This window comes from Akebia trifoliata, chromosome 16 (assembly GCF_017979445.1).
Source record: "Akebia trifoliata isolate Shusen 1 chromosome 16, ASM1797944v1, whole genome shotgun sequence".
In the NCBI taxonomy this organism is placed as follows: domain Eukaryota; kingdom Viridiplantae; phylum Streptophyta; class Magnoliopsida; order Ranunculales; family Lardizabalaceae; genus Akebia; species Akebia trifoliata.
This window is the reverse complement of record NC_141390.1, coordinates 25,058,056-25,073,664: the sequence shown is the minus strand read 5'-3', so window position 1 is coordinate 25,073,664 and position 15,609 is coordinate 25,058,056. Positions and strand designations below refer to the sequence as shown.

The 15,609-nt window shown below is 38.1% G+C and overlaps 2 protein-coding genes across 6 annotated transcripts; one reads left to right on the top strand and one right to left on the bottom strand.

The window, feature by feature from the left end:
- The first annotated feature begins 1,062 nt into the window (after positions 1-1,062).
- On the top strand, positions 1,063-14,596 carry LOC147383023 (protein CONSERVED ONLY IN THE GREEN LINEAGE 160, chloroplastic-like). 5 transcript variants are annotated; one of them, XM_086427794.1, is made up of 12 exons: positions 1,063-2,531; positions 3,131-3,188; positions 3,304-3,403; positions 3,914-4,137; positions 5,810-5,859; positions 6,391-6,487; positions 6,583-6,678; positions 6,760-6,840; positions 6,957-7,048; positions 7,239-7,919; positions 8,015-8,130; positions 13,952-14,596. In XM_086427794.1, the coding sequence occupies exons 5-10, from the start codon at positions 5,813-5,815 to the stop codon at positions 7,348-7,350; spliced, it is 525 nt and encodes a 174-aa protein (XP_086283920.1). In that variant the 5' UTR covers positions 1,063-2,531; positions 3,131-3,188; positions 3,304-3,403; positions 3,914-4,137; positions 5,810-5,812; the 3' UTR covers positions 7,351-7,919; positions 8,015-8,130; positions 13,952-14,596. The 5 variants fall into 5 exon arrangements, with proteins under 5 accessions (XP_086283920.1, XP_086283921.1, XP_086283922.1 ...); XM_086427795.1 differs by having other exon boundaries at positions 3,287-3,403; XM_086427796.1 differs by lacking the exon at positions 5,810-5,859.
- LOC147383024 (UDP-glucose flavonoid 3-O-glucosyltransferase 7-like) lies at positions 13,893-14,321 on the bottom strand. The gene is made up of 2 exons (XM_086427261.1): positions 14,144-14,321; positions 13,893-14,056 (listed from the first exon to the last, which is right to left on the bottom strand). The coding sequence occupies exons 1-2, from the start codon at positions 14,319-14,321 to the stop codon at positions 13,893-13,895; spliced, it is 342 nt and encodes a 113-aa protein (XP_086283387.1).
- Positions 14,597-15,609: the final 1,013 nt, after the last annotated feature.

Below are 15,609 nucleotides of genomic sequence, written 5' to 3'. Positions count from 1 at the left end.
TGTAGGACAAAACATGTTGTGCAAATTGTTGGGTAAATAGTTGGGTGCTGAACATTTCCCTATTTCCCTATATATATATATATGGGAGTGGTTCAGCAGCCCCTTATGGTGCCCCATGTGGTGCCACGCATTTTTTTTGTAAATCACTTTTGATGGGGTTACAAGTTTTGGAATAGGCTGATTTTTTGTGAGGATGATCTCTACGGTGAAGAAATCATCCTCACAAAAAATCAGCTCATTTTGAAACTTCTAACCCTAGTTTACAAGTTGAAGAATCGTGGACCGTCTTAGTTTTGTAAATCACTTTTGATGGGGTTTGAAGTTTTGGAATAGGCTGATTTTTGGTGAGTATGATCTCCTCATCATAGAGATCATCCTCACAAAAAATCAGCTCATTCCAAAGCTTCTAACCCATATTTTGAAAAATGTGTGGCACCAAACTTGGCAAACTTTAAGGCTGCTGAACCGTCCCCTATATATATATATATATATATTTTTCAAAAAACCTATACAAACTACAAAGTTGAAAGAACTTTTCTTGTTCTAGCAGTAACTATTTATTACTTTATAACCAATTTTACAAGTTAAAAATATAGAAAGAATAATAATCAAAGCATCTCTATATTTCAAAAAAAAATTAAAATTTTAGTTGGATAACAGGTTTCGATTTGGTTCTAATTTTGGTCCAGTTTCACATTCTCAAGACCGAAATCGAATTCGATTTTTGTCCGTGTATAGAAATTGGATTCGGTCCTATCCGGTTCGGTTTCAATTTGGGCTTTCGATCTCAATTTTTTTTTCTTTTACATCTTAAGGTGAAGGGATTTATGCCATCATCAGTTTTAAAATATGGATATGTGTCTCAAAGAATTGCCTAAACTTGGCGAGCTCTGTCAAAATCACTCTTGTGAAATCATACAGGCATGAAAGTCAAAAAAAGACAAATTTCACACTAAATATTTTAGGTTTTAGTCTACATCTAAAATAAGGTGGTCCTGATGTTTACACGTGTCAAGCTGATAGAGGTCTATCCCCATTATAAAAGCCCACCCATTGAAACCTAAAGATACCACACTTGGTCTGAGTTCTGAATCATTGAAACATCATGAAAATTTCAGCACTCCTACACTTACTGCTGTTGCTCCTTGGGGTGGTGGTGATGACTCTCACCACCCCATCTTTAGCAGTTCGACCTCCAAAGCCACCACCTTATAGTCCTCACCCTCATCCACCACCTCGTCCCCCAACTCCTTATCCTCATCCTCGCCCACCTCCATATCCAAAGCCACCACCTTATACTCCTCGCCCTCCAACCCATCATCCACACCCACACCCACCACCACATGGTCATCACCCTCCATCTTCCATTCATCCACACTGACTTTGTTGATGATATGGAGAATAATATAAAGATATGTAGCGTAATAAGAAGAGGGTCTCCCTAGTGGTTTTACGTTTATGTTTTATAAGTGATGTTCATGTAAGTAGCTGCCTGCGCAGTTGTGAGAGATCCTTCTTCATGGTTTTATCTTTGTATTTTAAGTAATGCTCATGTATGATATGAAACTACCCTAGCTAGTAGTTGTGGAGAGATCTTCTTCATAAGAAATTGCATCTAGCGGTACATGTGAGAGATCTTCTTCACGGTTTCATCTTTCTTATATGTAATGTGGTTGCTTCTAGAGACTATATAGTCCTCTCTTATCACATTACACAACCTATGTTTAATTAACTTATAGTAATTCTTCATGGTCGAGAGAGAGGGAGAGAGACCTAATATGCATCATTACTCCTGCCATAAATGTTTAGTCCAATATGAATTATCGCTGGACCAGTAGAACCACCAAAGCTACCCCAGAATTGGTTGTACCCCCAGGCACAGGTCACGTACATCCCTTAAGAATTGTTGCGAATTATCATTCAAGATCTCTCTTGTAATTATATTTGAAAATGATTGATTAATAAATGGGTGAGGTCCCTATAACCTCAGCTTACCGATAAATAAATAAAAAAAGACTCCAAACAGACTTAGCAAGCTCGCATTCGAAAAAAAAATGTTGGATGGACTCCCCCTCTTTCACTACAAGAAAAATTAGCTACCACAACCACTTTTTGTGAGGGTCAAAGTTTGACCGTCGCTATATAAGGCTTGTTACGCTCAAACTCACTCACTCTATTAACTCACTCACTCACTCACGCTGTACTCACTCACTCACTCTTCGTTTTCTCTGTCTTTCGTCTCAAACAAAACCTATCTTCGTTTTCTGTCTCTCTCTCTCGTCTGATATTTGAAAACGAAGCTCTCATTCTCTCTCTCGTCTGTAAATAAACGAAGCCTCACTCTCTCTCTCTCTCGTCTGCAAATCGAAAACGAAGCCTCTGTCTCTCTCTCGTCTCATACTCGACAGATCTGTCTCTGTCGATCTCTCTCTGCCTCTCTACCTCTCTATCGATCTCTCGCTCTCTTGATCTGTCAAACGCGTGAGGATTCAACTTAACAGATCCGATCTGATTTCGACCTCGAAATTTAGGTATGTTTTTATACATATTTTGTTCATTTTTTTCTTCAGTCGATCCCTAAACCCTAGATTTTTCTGCATATTTTGTTTTCCTGCATATTTTGTTGATTTTTCTGCATATTTTCTATATGAAAATCAATTCTGCTTATCAAATCTGAGAACTCACTCAGATTATCAAGTTTACTCTCAGATCTGTATTAATTTTTTTATTTGCTTTAAGTTCAGATTAACTAAGCTTGTATGTAATGGGTGGAGGGAATAAATTCGAAGTAAGTTTCTTTTTGTAAAAGATTTTTGTGCTAATATTGTAGGTTTAAGACATTATATGGTCCTTAATATTTACGATTTCATTAGGAGTCGAAGAGATTACCTAGCCTCTCTACTAGAACCAGAACCACATGCTAGTGGTTGGCTGTATTCTAATCTTTAATTATTAAGCCTCTCTTTGATAACATATCATGATCTCTAGGGTTATCAATGGCCGTCTCTCTTGTTTGTAGCATGTCATGATCTCACTGTATTTGTTTATAAAGTGATAACATATGCTGTAGTTTAGAAATGTACATTATGTGCTTAACTGGTCATTAACTTAAAATTGATTTTCTGGATAGTTTGCTGGGCAGGGAGCGGTTTACAGAACAAGGGGATGCAATAACATTTGAAACAGAAGTTAGTATTCATTTTTTGGGGATTTATAGTTGTTTTCCTTTGTTTTTTTTTTTTTTTGTATTCCCTCCTCCATGTTGCTTATAATACTTGTTTCATAGTTTCTATGTGCAAATAGGTAGACAAAATATATGTCAGCACACCTACCAAGATTGCAATTCTGGACCACGAAAAGAAAAGAACGTTTGTTTTGAGGAAAGATGGACTTCCAGATGCTGGTGAGTTAATTTCAAGTCCATGTTTCTGTCGCAAGTAAAACTAAAATGGTATCAACCAAGACATTCCAAAACATTGAATGTTTCAGCGTCAAATGTTCTGTTCTGGTTTCATCTGAAACCACATGCTACCAAAGATTCTGAAATGGCAACCCAAAAAAAAACATTAAAGTTACGAAGTAATTCTCCTCTATCCTGAACACGGTATTATGTATTGATATGTACTGTAATTTATTGAATAACACTTACCATTATTCCAAGCTCCGATAGGGTACATTATAATTCTAATAATAAGCAAGTCTCCTTGTTTAGAAACCTAAATGCTCGGCATAATTGTGTACATCCAGGCTCCGATAGGGTACATTATAATTCTAATAATAAGCAAGTCTCCTTGTTTAGAAACCTAAATGCTCGGCATAATTGTGTACAGTTCTCTAGAATACCATGACTACACATTGATTGCTCACTTGTTTCTTTCCCTCTACAATGGTATGGAATCCTTGGGACAAGAAGGCGAAGGCCATGGCTGATTTCGGGGATGATGAGTACAAGCATATGCTGTGTGTGGAAGCTGCAGCAGTGGAGAATCCCATCACACTGAAACCTGGGGAAGAGTGGAAAGGAAGGCAGGAACTATCTACAGTTCCTTCTAGTTATTGCAGTGGGCAACTGGATCCCCAACAGGTCCTCCAAGGCAGCTGAATGATCAAGATCTATCTCATGCATATGCTGTACAGGTACACTGCCCATACATTTGATTGTATTTATAGTTTTTTTTTTGTTACTGGGCAGAGTTCTATAGGTCTTGTGTCTCGTCATGGAAGCATGGTGAACCAAAGTGTGCCCCTAATGGACCCTTTAGTCACACTCTTTGGTAGCATCCATGAAAAGCTTCCTGAGCAAGGGGGACGGATGAATTCGTGCGACATGGGGCCAAATTTCATTGGACTGTGGCACCAGGCCATTTTATGACTTACAATATCCCTTCACAAATTTAAATTGTATGCAAAGGATTCTCCTACCCGTTGTCCAGTGGGAATAGTACATCAAGGAGGCCTGCACAACTATTTCGTCACAAAGGCATTACCAACGACAAGTGCTTTTGGGGGTTGAGGGCCCTATTGTAGGTTTCGGTATTGGCTTAGGAATGTATCATAAACTGGGAAAGGGCAAGGCACGAACTGTGAAATACAGCTTGATGCGTGCGCCCAAACATAGTACCCAATTAGGATTTAGAAAGAGTTTCAATTATTTGTTTGTGGGTTAATTGTCTTGGGTTTAGGGAATTCTTGTTAGTTTGTTGCGAGGGTTTCACCAAAGACATGTGCCTTTGGGGTTCGGGGGACCTTATTATGGGTCACAATATTGGCTAAGGAATAGGTCATAAAATAGGAAAAGGCATGGCATGAACTATGAAATCCAGCTTGATGAACATGCCTAGACATACTACCCAGCTAGGATTTATAAAGGATTTCAATTATATGTTTCTAGGTTGATAATCTCGGGTTTAGAGAATTGTGATTTTTTATATCTTGTTAATTGCTAGATCACATAGTGGAATTAACAGTTCTCGTGGATGAGCCCTAGCTTCAGCTGTGGTCCCCTCCCTTTGCCTTAACCAATTTGATGGTTGTTCAAACATTTTTGCAAAGGGAGATAAGAAGAAAGAAGGCATGGAATAGAGGGAAGAATGAGAAAAAGATTAGTTCACGAAATTGAACTTTTTTTTCTTCTATATTCCATTAAGGTAGTGAAATTCCTAGTCATCCAATTAGCGACAGACATGAATTGATAATGAGCCCAAATAAAGGAGTTGGTTGCGTCAGACAGTTTAAAATTATGTCAAGACATCCTGCTTGTGCAGGCTACACTTTGCATTGCTGCGCCTAAACCTGGATAAAAGAGTAGGCTTTTATTGACGGGTTTGATAATTTGTTAATCCTTCATGTTGTGTTTGAAGTTGCTTATTGAATAGCGAGATAGGCTTCATGTCGCCGCCCATAGGTCTTAATGAAACAAAGGAGAAGATGATCCTTTTTACCAAACATCACGATCTTATAATAAGAACAAGAAATCTTTCTTGATCATTCCCTTTGCCCTGAGAATCAGAACTTCTCAAATTTGAATTTATTCATTTTGACCCGATATTTGAGATAAGGAATCGATGATGACGATCTCAAAATTGTCATTTAAAGGTTAATTTCTTCATTTATGTTCAGATTTTATAAAAATCAAAATGTCAGAGAACTCTTCCTCTTTGAATGCATGAAGGCCTTTCTAATATTCCACACTAATGAGGAAGGTGAATAAAAGTTCCAATTTGCTCTGTTAGAGCGGCCTTTAGATCTATCTATCTATCTTTTTATTTGTTTGTTTGTTTATTGTTGATCCATTAATTTCATGCAACAGGAAATGCCCTCTGGGTTTGTAAGCCTTAACAGAGCTATGAGCCTTGACAGGTTTGTTCTCATGCTATGATTTGGGAACTATGTTTATTTAAGAGAGCTTATATTGCCACACCAACTTTTACTGATAGCACCCCAAGATGTTGATAATTTGGGGGTCCAACTCAAAACCAATTGGCATTGAGTGGAGAGGCCTAAGAGTTTATAAGGAGAAGCAAGGCAATGAGTGTCCGATGTGGGACTAAAATGCAACATGCCCCCACACGTGTGGGTTAGGCCAAAGCACGTGGAAATATGAACTGGGTGACGTGGAGGAGAGAAAGGCCTGCTCTGATACCATGCTAAATTTGGGGGTCCAACTCAAACCAATTGGCAATGAGTGGAGAGGCCCAGGATCTTATAAGGAAAGAGGCAAGGCAATGAGTGTCCGATGTGGGACTAAACTCAACAGATGTGTGTTAATCTATGGTGATTGACATATGAATTGGGGTGCTGTTAGCAAAAGTTGGTCTGGCAATAGAAGCTCTCTTATTTAAACATGTCTATTTTATTGAGATTTTTGTGCTTTTCAATTTGGGGGTGCAGTGTGGAAATTGATTTGAGCAAGGAACTTAAAGCGCCTTCGAAGCCCGTTTTAGAACAGCAAGTTGAAGCTGCAAGACGAGGCCTTTCAGCTACTGAAGTAAGATTAATGTCTTCTATTTCAAAGTTGGGTTCTCTCTCTCTCTCTCTTAATAGTTCTACACTTTACATTTGGTATTAAAAAATGGTTTTCAGGGCACTGGCATTGCTTCTCCAAGATGGCGATTGGCTCCAACTCGTCGTGAGCAACAAAAGTGGGATAGGGCAACTAAGGCTACAACAGGGGGCACTGTAAGTCCATTTTTTTTTTTTTTGGATCGGCGGGGGCACTGTAAGTTAGCATTGATAATCAGATTTAGCTTCTGATTGTAGGATGTCATGCTTCGTGAATCAAGAAAGCCTCGTGGAGACCCAAAAGTATTGGCAGCTCAGTCAAGGGAGCAGTATTTTAAGGTATCTATATCTAATTGTTTAGGGTCTACTATGGCAGCTCATTAAATTTGTTTTCATGTACTTTCGGCGTGAGAAAATCAATAAGTTGTTTTCTATGTTTTGTAATTGTTGTGCAGTTGAAGAACAAGTTACAAATTCTCACTTTGGGCATAGGTAGTGTTGGTGTAGTTTCGGCTTATATATCTTATTCTCCAGAAATTGCTGCTAGGTAGGTATTAAACAGGCTTTATTTTGAAACCTGGGATATATTCTGATACTCGAATAATAAATTTCATTTGTCGGTCTTAACAAAATATTTCCTCCACTCACATGCACATAAAAAAATAAAAATAAAAGTAAAAAAAAAAGTAAAAAAAAAAGTAAAAATCAGATATATTTTGATATTCTTCTGTATTCAGCTTTGGTGCCGGGCTACTTGGATCTTTGGCATACATACGTATGCTTGGGAACAGCGTGGATTCTCTGGTAGATGGAGCTAGGGGTGTTATCAAGCATGTTACATATCTTTAACAGCACAAGTATTTAACAATACTCAAACTGAAAAATCACAATTTTTTTTTCTTAGCTTAGTATTACTGTCGTATGTTCTAATGTTGTTATTTATGCATCAAACCATCAAACTATATGCACACTCTGGCATATTGCGAGGTTTGGTTTCATTGCATAATTTCAAGTGATAAACTAGGAAGAATTTTTTATTATTTATTAGGTTGTTCTCAACAGGAGCTTGTAACATGTTAAGGAAGTTTGTCATGGTCATATGACCTTTTAAGCAATTTGAGAACAAACAATGAGTCAACATGTTCTCTGAAGTCATAGAAAACCACAATATTTAAGGCAAAGAGTAAAGAACAACACATGGAAAAATTGGTAAAAACTTCAAATGAAAATCTAGTGTCTGGCATACACTAACCATAAGACCTTGATACCTTTATAAGCAGATCCTGTTGTCGTTGTTGTTGTTGTTGTTTTTTTTTTAAAAGCAAGTGACGCAGCAAGCTCGACTCCACAAAGGCTTAAATCAACTTCAACTTTCTTTATTTGAGAGGCTATCTCAAGTATGAGGCTGCGGGAATATGGTGAGTTATCCCCCCTCCCCCTCTCCCGGTGTTGGTGTGTCTTTGCTGTTTCAAATGCTTGTGGTTTAACTGAGCCTATGTGATTCACTTGGCAGGTATGAACATCGGCTCATCGATGATATGGTTGCCTACGCAGTTAAGAGTGAAGGGGGATATGTTTGGGCATGCAAGAACTATGATGGAGATGTTCAGAGTGATTTCTTAGCTCAAGGTTTGTATTACTCTTTGTGCATGATCTTTTCAAATCCGTACAATACTACATAATTTTTTTTGATTGATAAGTTGGGGTTAAAGGGACCCCACCCTGAAACACTACTAACGAGTGTAGGTACAGATTAAGTCTTCCTCAACAATTGTCAAAACTTCTTGAGGAACATTACATATATCTTCAATAACGAAAAAACCATCTGAATAAGTACCCAATTTCGCTAGATAATCCGCTACTCGATTTGTTTCTCTCCACATAAATTCAAACAAACAACTAACAAAATTTTGGCTCTGTTCTGCAATTTCCAACAATATTTCCTCATATTTCCATGATGAAACGATTTCATTCTTTATGCATTTAATTGAGTATAACGAATCAGAGGAAATTAGAATACGATTCAATCCCTTCGCTCTTGCATATCTCATAGCTTCTAATATTGCTTGCAACTCAATTTGGATAATGTCAACTGCAGAAATATTGCTCCAGCCTACAAAAAGTAATGTACCATCGCTATTTCTACCAATAAACCCCAAACCTGAGCCTTGCATTGATCGAGCTCCATCAGTATTAATTTTTACCACGTCCTCCTCTGGTTTTGACCAAGAAATGAATGTTAAATCTGAATTAACAATGGAGTAGCAGCAGCTCCAATTGTTTAAAATCTGCCCATATACATGGCTAAATCTTTCCTCAATCGATAAGCCATCAAACCGATTTTGCATCACCTCTCCAACCTGTTTCAAAACAACTTCCTTTGGGGAATTAATTTCTACAAAAACTCTCTGATTTCTTTCCTTCCAACAATAGTAAACCACTACACAAAAAGAAGCATAAAGCAATTGCTTTATCTGTTTACACTGAAATCGCACACTCTTAATCACTTGAATTTCCGCCTCTATTGAGTCCACTCCTACTCGCAAAATTCCGAACTTCTTTAAACACTGAATCCAGATCCATCTAGTATATGAACATTGAAAGAACAAATGGTCATTTGTCTCTTGATGGTTATAACACAAAGAGCATCGAGACACCCATTTGAAGCCCCTCTTATTTAGATTTTCCACAGTAGAAAGTCTCTTCTGTACCGCTAACCACGCAATAAAAGAAAACCTTGGAATACAATTACTCCAAATAATTTTCTTCCAACCCATTGACTCTTGCCTTTCACATAGCGCCTCGTGAGCCGATTTAGACGAGAATTGACCATTTGATGTAAGTTTCCAAATTATTCTATCTCTCATCAGCATCTTAGGGATTGGTCTCTCTGAAATGATATCAATAATTGTTTGCATGCGATCATTATATGGTCTTGGAAACACCCACATTCTGTCCACAATAAAATTTTGAATAACTGCATTCGAGTGACTATCGAACTGATTTATAACTCGGTTGCCAAATCTGGAAATAATACTCCCTTCTTGTAACCAAGGATCTTTCCATATGTACGTGTTTTCCCCATTTCCAATTAAAAATCGGACGTGCTTTCTAACAAATTCTCTTTCATTTAAAATACCTCGCCATGCCCAAGACGCATTATTTGGGGGTTGGCATCCCCAGATATCTGCATCCCCCACATATCGCTTCCTCATCCATTCTGCCCATAGGGATTTATTTTCCACCAGTCTCCAGAATAATTTAGCCATACCAATTTTGTTTATATCCCTAAGACGTCGAATGCCAAGTCCTCCTTTTTCAAACGAACTACAAACTGTAGCCCAACTGATTGGATGAATAGAACGCTCAAGTAAGGGACCACTCCACAAAAAATTGTTAAGAATTTTCTCAATCTTTTTCAACACACTCACCGGGATATTGAAAGAAGCAGACCAATAGATTTGAAAACTTGATAATACAGATTTAATTAATTCAAGTCTTCCCGCATACGACAAAAGATTTGATTTCCACCCCTCTACCCTTTTGGATACTCTATCAATCAAAGGTTGACAAAGCGTATGAGTAAGTCTAGAAGAGAATAAAGGGAGACCCAAATATCTGATAGGGAGATTTCCTTTCGTGAATCCAAGAATAGCAAGAATATCATTCTGATTTTTACAAGATTCACTAAAAAAAATCTGACTCTTTGCTTCATTAACTTGAAGACCAGAAGCCTTGTAAAAAAAATTAAGAACATCTCGAATAGATCTTACTGACGATTCATCATTATTAGAAAATATTAGGACATCATCGGCAAAGATCAAATGGGAAATGCCCGGACTACCCATAACTCTAGGAATACTCAATTGATTTGAAGAAACAAACTGATTAAGGATACAAGAAAAAGCTTCCATAATCATCGTAAATAAATAAGGAGAAAGAGGGTCTCCTTGTCTCAAACCTCTTTCACTTCTGAAAAATCCATGAGAAGAACCATTAATAAGAATTGAAAAACTGGGTGTAGACACACATTCCATAACGCGTTCTATCCAAATTGAAGGACATCCTAATTGAAAGAGAATTGATTTCAAAAAGCCCCAATTAACACAATCGTAGGCTTTCCTGATATCAATTTTGGCACAAAAGGTTTCTGGAGATTTAGAATTGTGAAAATTGTGGACCATTTCATGAGCAAGAAGAATATTGTCTTGGATATTTCTTCCTTTAACAAAAGCCGATTGATTAGGAGAAATAATATCAGGAAGACAGACGGCTAACCTATTTGCAAGTAATTTGGAAATGATCTTGTAGATAAAGTTGCAAAGGGCAATAGGTCTATACTTTTCAAGGCGATTGGCATTCTCTTCCTTTGGGATTAAACAAATTAATGTGGCATTAATTTCCCTCAGCATCTTCCCCTTTTTAAAAAAGTCCAACACTGCTACACACACATCTTCACCCACAATATCCCAGAAATTACTGAAAAATTGCTCCCCAAATCCATCCGGTCCTGGAGATTTATTCCTTGGGGAAGCAAATATAACAGATTTTATCTCCTCCTTTGTAATAGGATTTGATAATATTTGCACATGTTCCGCAGAGAATTTTAAATTAAAAGGCACTTGCGTACTTACAGTAGTGTTCGGGTTGCGAAACATTTCTGAAAAATATTGAGTAGCCCATGCTCCAATCTTCCCTTCGTCTTTGAGTAATTCTCCTTGATCCGTGACCAACTCCATAATTCCATTCCTTGCAATATTCGCGGCTACTGAAGTGTAAAAAAAATGAGTATTTCTGTCCCCTTCCCGAAGCCACTGTATCCTTGACTTTTGCCTGTACATACTTTCTTCATTGTCTAGCTCAGAATTATACACTCTTAGAGCCTCCACTTCCTGGCCTTGAAGATTATTATTCATCGGCTCCCTTTGAATTTGGTTTTGGATTCTAAACAAATTATCTTTGGCTTCGTTTTTCCGCCTGTGAATAGACCCAAAAAAATTCCTATTCCATTCTCTAATGGAATTTTTCACCGCCCGAATTTTTTTTGTGAGTCTAAACATAGGAGTACCTGTGATTTCTTGGTTCCAAGCATTGAATACCACTTCTTTCAAACCTGGTTTGCCTATCCACAAAGAAAAAAATTTAAAAACTTTCGGGCCACCTGTAGAATTCCTTGGAAATTCCCATTTTAATGGAGCATGATCGGAAACTCCACAAGGTAAGTAACTCAAACTCATCTGAGGAAATTTAACTACCCACGCCATATTAATTAAAGCCCTATCCAATCTGCACAGAATCCGTCTACCTCCTGTAGATTTATTGCTCCAAGAGAACCAGTCAGAATTTGTTCTCAAATCATGAAAACCAATCGAATTAATGAGCTCATTAAAGTCACGCATAGAACGACTAGAAGCAGGCCGTCCTCCAACCTTTTCTTCTTGGAAACGAACCGTATTGAAATCGCCCAACACGATCCAAGGTTCTGGCGTGGCTAAATTCCTTAGATCTGTCCACAGGAATCTTCTATCGTTTTCAAAATTTTCAGCATATACAAACGACATAAAGCTAATGAATCCATCCCGAATTCGAGTAATTTTACAATGGATCACTTGACTTGATTCGAAAATCTTTTGCACAAAAAAACACAATGGATTCCATCCCACCCATATCCGACCATAAAAATGAGAATCATAATTATCAATGAACTTCCAATTTTTACATAGCTTTTTTTGAAACTTCGCTGCTTCTTCTATCTGTACTTTTGTCTCACAAAACCCCATCAACTCAGCTTTCTCCTCTTTAATAAAATCACTAATAGCTTGTCTCTTTCGTGCATAATTCATACCTCGAACATTCCACATTATCACTGACATTAATACAAATTGATTGTGTTTCCCTCGCTAGGGACAGCTTTAGATCTCGTGGTTCTATTTGTGATCTCCCCCACATTCTTCTTCTTTATGTTTCTCATACTCTGTTTTTTAACCATTTTTGCGTTAACAGCGCTAGCAGCCTCAGACTCTTCCAGATTTGTTCCTGTTCCTTCCTTGCTACTGCTACCAGACACTTGCACAGGCTCCGTTTCAAGATTTTCAGCTTCATTTTCCAAAGCTTGGAAAGCATTTTCCATTCTCATCGGTTGAACATTTAGAACCACCTCGAGATTTGAAACCAAATCCGGATTGTCCACTTCCTGCTCCGCTCCAGCTGGTATACCCATATCCGCTCCAGATTTTTTTGAAGAAGACCCACGTCTACTAACTACTCGATTCCAACCATCTTTCGTTGGAGTAGAATTCGGCATAGTATTTGACACTCTCACAAAAGACTCCGTATCTCCACCCAACTCCGACCCACATGCTGATTTTGAATTTGAAACACCTTGAATTTCGGAATTTGTTGCAGCCACGTCACTCTCATCTTCTCCAATTCGATCCATCCCACCTGCACTTGCAACAGCCCCCATTTCACCCAAAACATCCAACTTTTCACCTACAACATCAGTGTTACGCCCCATCTCTTCTGATATTACTTCATTTACCTTTGATGGCTTTGCAGCCCAAGCAGTAATTTGTATTGCCGGTTTCTTCCTTTGCAACTTCGGACATTGATCATGGCTATGATTGAATGTTGCGCACACTTTACACGGTTTCGGTTTCCATTCATAAACAACGCGTTGATTGTATTTCGCTCCATTCTCCCTCTCCAAAATAACTATGTCTGGGAATGCACATCTGCAATCAATCTCGACGCATATACGAGCAAACCCGAGTCGTGATCTATTAGTAGTTGCTTCATCCGAATGCAATGGAGTTCCTATTCTGCTTCCTATTCGACCCAAACAGATCGGAGACCAAAACTGAATTGGCAGATGCGGAAGTCTAACCCAAATTGGAATTGTAGCGAACATTTCACGCATAGGTTTAGCATCCACAGACCATTTTCTGAGAACTAAAGGTCTACCTCCAATACTCCAAACCGCAGAATTGAGAACCATATTACAGTCCTCTGAATTGCTGAATTTAAATAAAAAAAATCCATCCTCCATAGATAGCATCTCAAGATTTCCTTTAATTTTCCACATTCTTTGAACTGCAATTTTTAACCCATGGAAGTAAGGCTTTTTCCCTAGGAGATATCCCACCAGAGAATTCTCCCATCTAGATGCTTCAGATACTATTTCCTCTTCTGGCAATAAAATCGTATCACCATTGATCACATCAGGAAAAAAATCAAGCCTTTTTCCTATCAAAGAAGTGCTACCACCCTTGAGAAGATCTTTCCAGGAACCTCCAGACGAAGAGGCCGCCATTAAATCCTAGAGTAAAAAACTACACACAGAAAGTATGGTGATTCTAAATTCTTCTCCGCAAAGAGGGAGAAAATGGAATCTACAATACTACATAATTGTTGTATATTGTTTCTAAAGAGTCGTGTTCATCCACAACAGCCTTGATGCTTCTAGTAGCTTTATCTTCGACATCTCTTAGAACAAGTGTGACAGGGCCAAGATGAAATGATTTGGTTCCCAATGAGTCGTAATGATGTTTGTAAGCTGGTTCCAACACCAACGATCCATAACTTTTCAACTCTGCATCTCTCATTCAATCCAAGAATCTTCCGTACTCATTCGGTTCCCTACTGTAATCGGGTAACTGGGATCTGGTAATGGTGATCGGATCAGGAAGACCAGGAACCACAAAGACCTCCGAATCAGATTTCACCTTCTCATGAGGGACGTAAGTTTTGATGGCTAGCATCATAGTGAGAGCGAACAAACAGGTGGAGTGAAAAGCGAGATATGGTATCTGTAGCCTCATAGCAACATCAGCTGGCCAACAGTAGAACACATCGGATATGAAATAATCGGATGATCGAAATCATATGTTAAGGTTGATCATTGGGCATGAATGATCAAGTTGGTAGGGCCCGACATATGTTGTGACACATTCCAAAGCATGTAAATGACATAGTATTGTAAAACCATAGATCAGCCCCAGTGAATCCTTTTTTCCCCCTATAGCCGGCCATGGAATAAAAACAGGCTACTTATGTATCATAATTTGGTAATAGAAACACAATGAATTCTAGTAGAGGGGCATTTGAGTCTTTTCATATAGGTAATTGGGGTCATGGTCATCAATTTCAAAACATAGGGGTCTCTCCAATATTCTGCAATATATGAGGGGGCTGGTGTAAAATAAAATTTTTTTTTCTTCAAAAACCTTTACAGCGACGGCCAAAAGCGTAGTTAAAGAGTTTATTAATTTTTTTTAAAACGATACCCTATAGCGACGGCCAATACCGGCTGTCGCTATAAGTCCTGCACTAACGACGTCCTTACCAATAGTTGGCCGTCGATATAGGATACAGCGATGGGACTATTAGCGACGACTACCGACGGCCTCCCTGGCCGTCGCTACATGTTTTTTGCTACGGTATTTATCCCTATAGCGACGGGCACGGCCGTCGCTATAGCCCTATTTTACTGTAGTGTTTGCGGCAACATGGTATAAATAATTGTAAACCAAGTAAATTTTGATTCGTCTGAGACAATTTGGTTTTGTCCATGAACGAGAATAATTTGACCAAATTAAAGTTTTCTAGTGACTGATTATTTAAAATAAAAATTATAGTGACTTGAAATAACAATCGAAGTAGCTCTTGAGGTGAGCAAAAAGCCATAGATGCTTTATATTGAGATACGAGTCTTATATACCCTGAACATATCTAAATTATATCAATCGACTTTCTCTTAACTTATTGTCCATTTTCAGATCTTGTTGGATAAATTCTTTGGGCCCTACATTTTTGGATGTCATTTATTTGATTTATATTCTACTATTTGTTCAATTCCTGATTTCAAGAAAAAAAAACATGCCAAAGTGACTTGAGATAACACTCGAAGTAGATCTGCACTTTGCAGAAAACTATCGATTTTTTTCTCAATATATGAGTGTTATATAGTTAAGGACCATTGATGGCAGTATGCACACTCGTGAAGTGCGGTGCAATGCACTGTTACGAGGAGTGTTATTTGGAGTCACTGCAGCAAGGCTTTTATAATAAACATTTTAAAATTTAACCAACTAAAATAAGATAAAAAAA

What these genes read in the sequence shown, in the direction of transcription:
- LOC147383023 (XM_086427793.1), top strand. Translation starts at nt 5,801, where the DNA reads ATGCAACAGGAAATGCCCTCTGGGTTTGTAAGCCTTAACAGAGCTATG. An exon ending in GAGGCCTTTCAGCTACTGAA is followed by an intron (nt 6,488 to 6,582) that starts GTAAGATTAATG and finishes AATGGTTTTCAG; the next exon opens with GGCACTGGCATTGCTTCTCC. An exon ending in TCTCCAGAAATTGCTGCTAG is followed by an intron (nt 7,049 to 7,238) that starts GTAGGTATTAAA and finishes TTCTGTATTCAG; the next exon opens with CTTTGGTGCCGGGCTACTTG.
- LOC147383024 (XM_086427261.1), bottom strand. Translation starts at nt 14,321, where the DNA reads ATGAGGCTACAGATACCATATCTCGCTTTTCACTCCACCTGTTTGTTC. An exon ending in ATCCCAGTTACCCGATTACA is followed by an intron (nt 14,057 to 14,143) that starts GTAGGGAACCGA and finishes TGTTGGAACCAG; the next exon opens with CTTACAAACATCATTACGAC.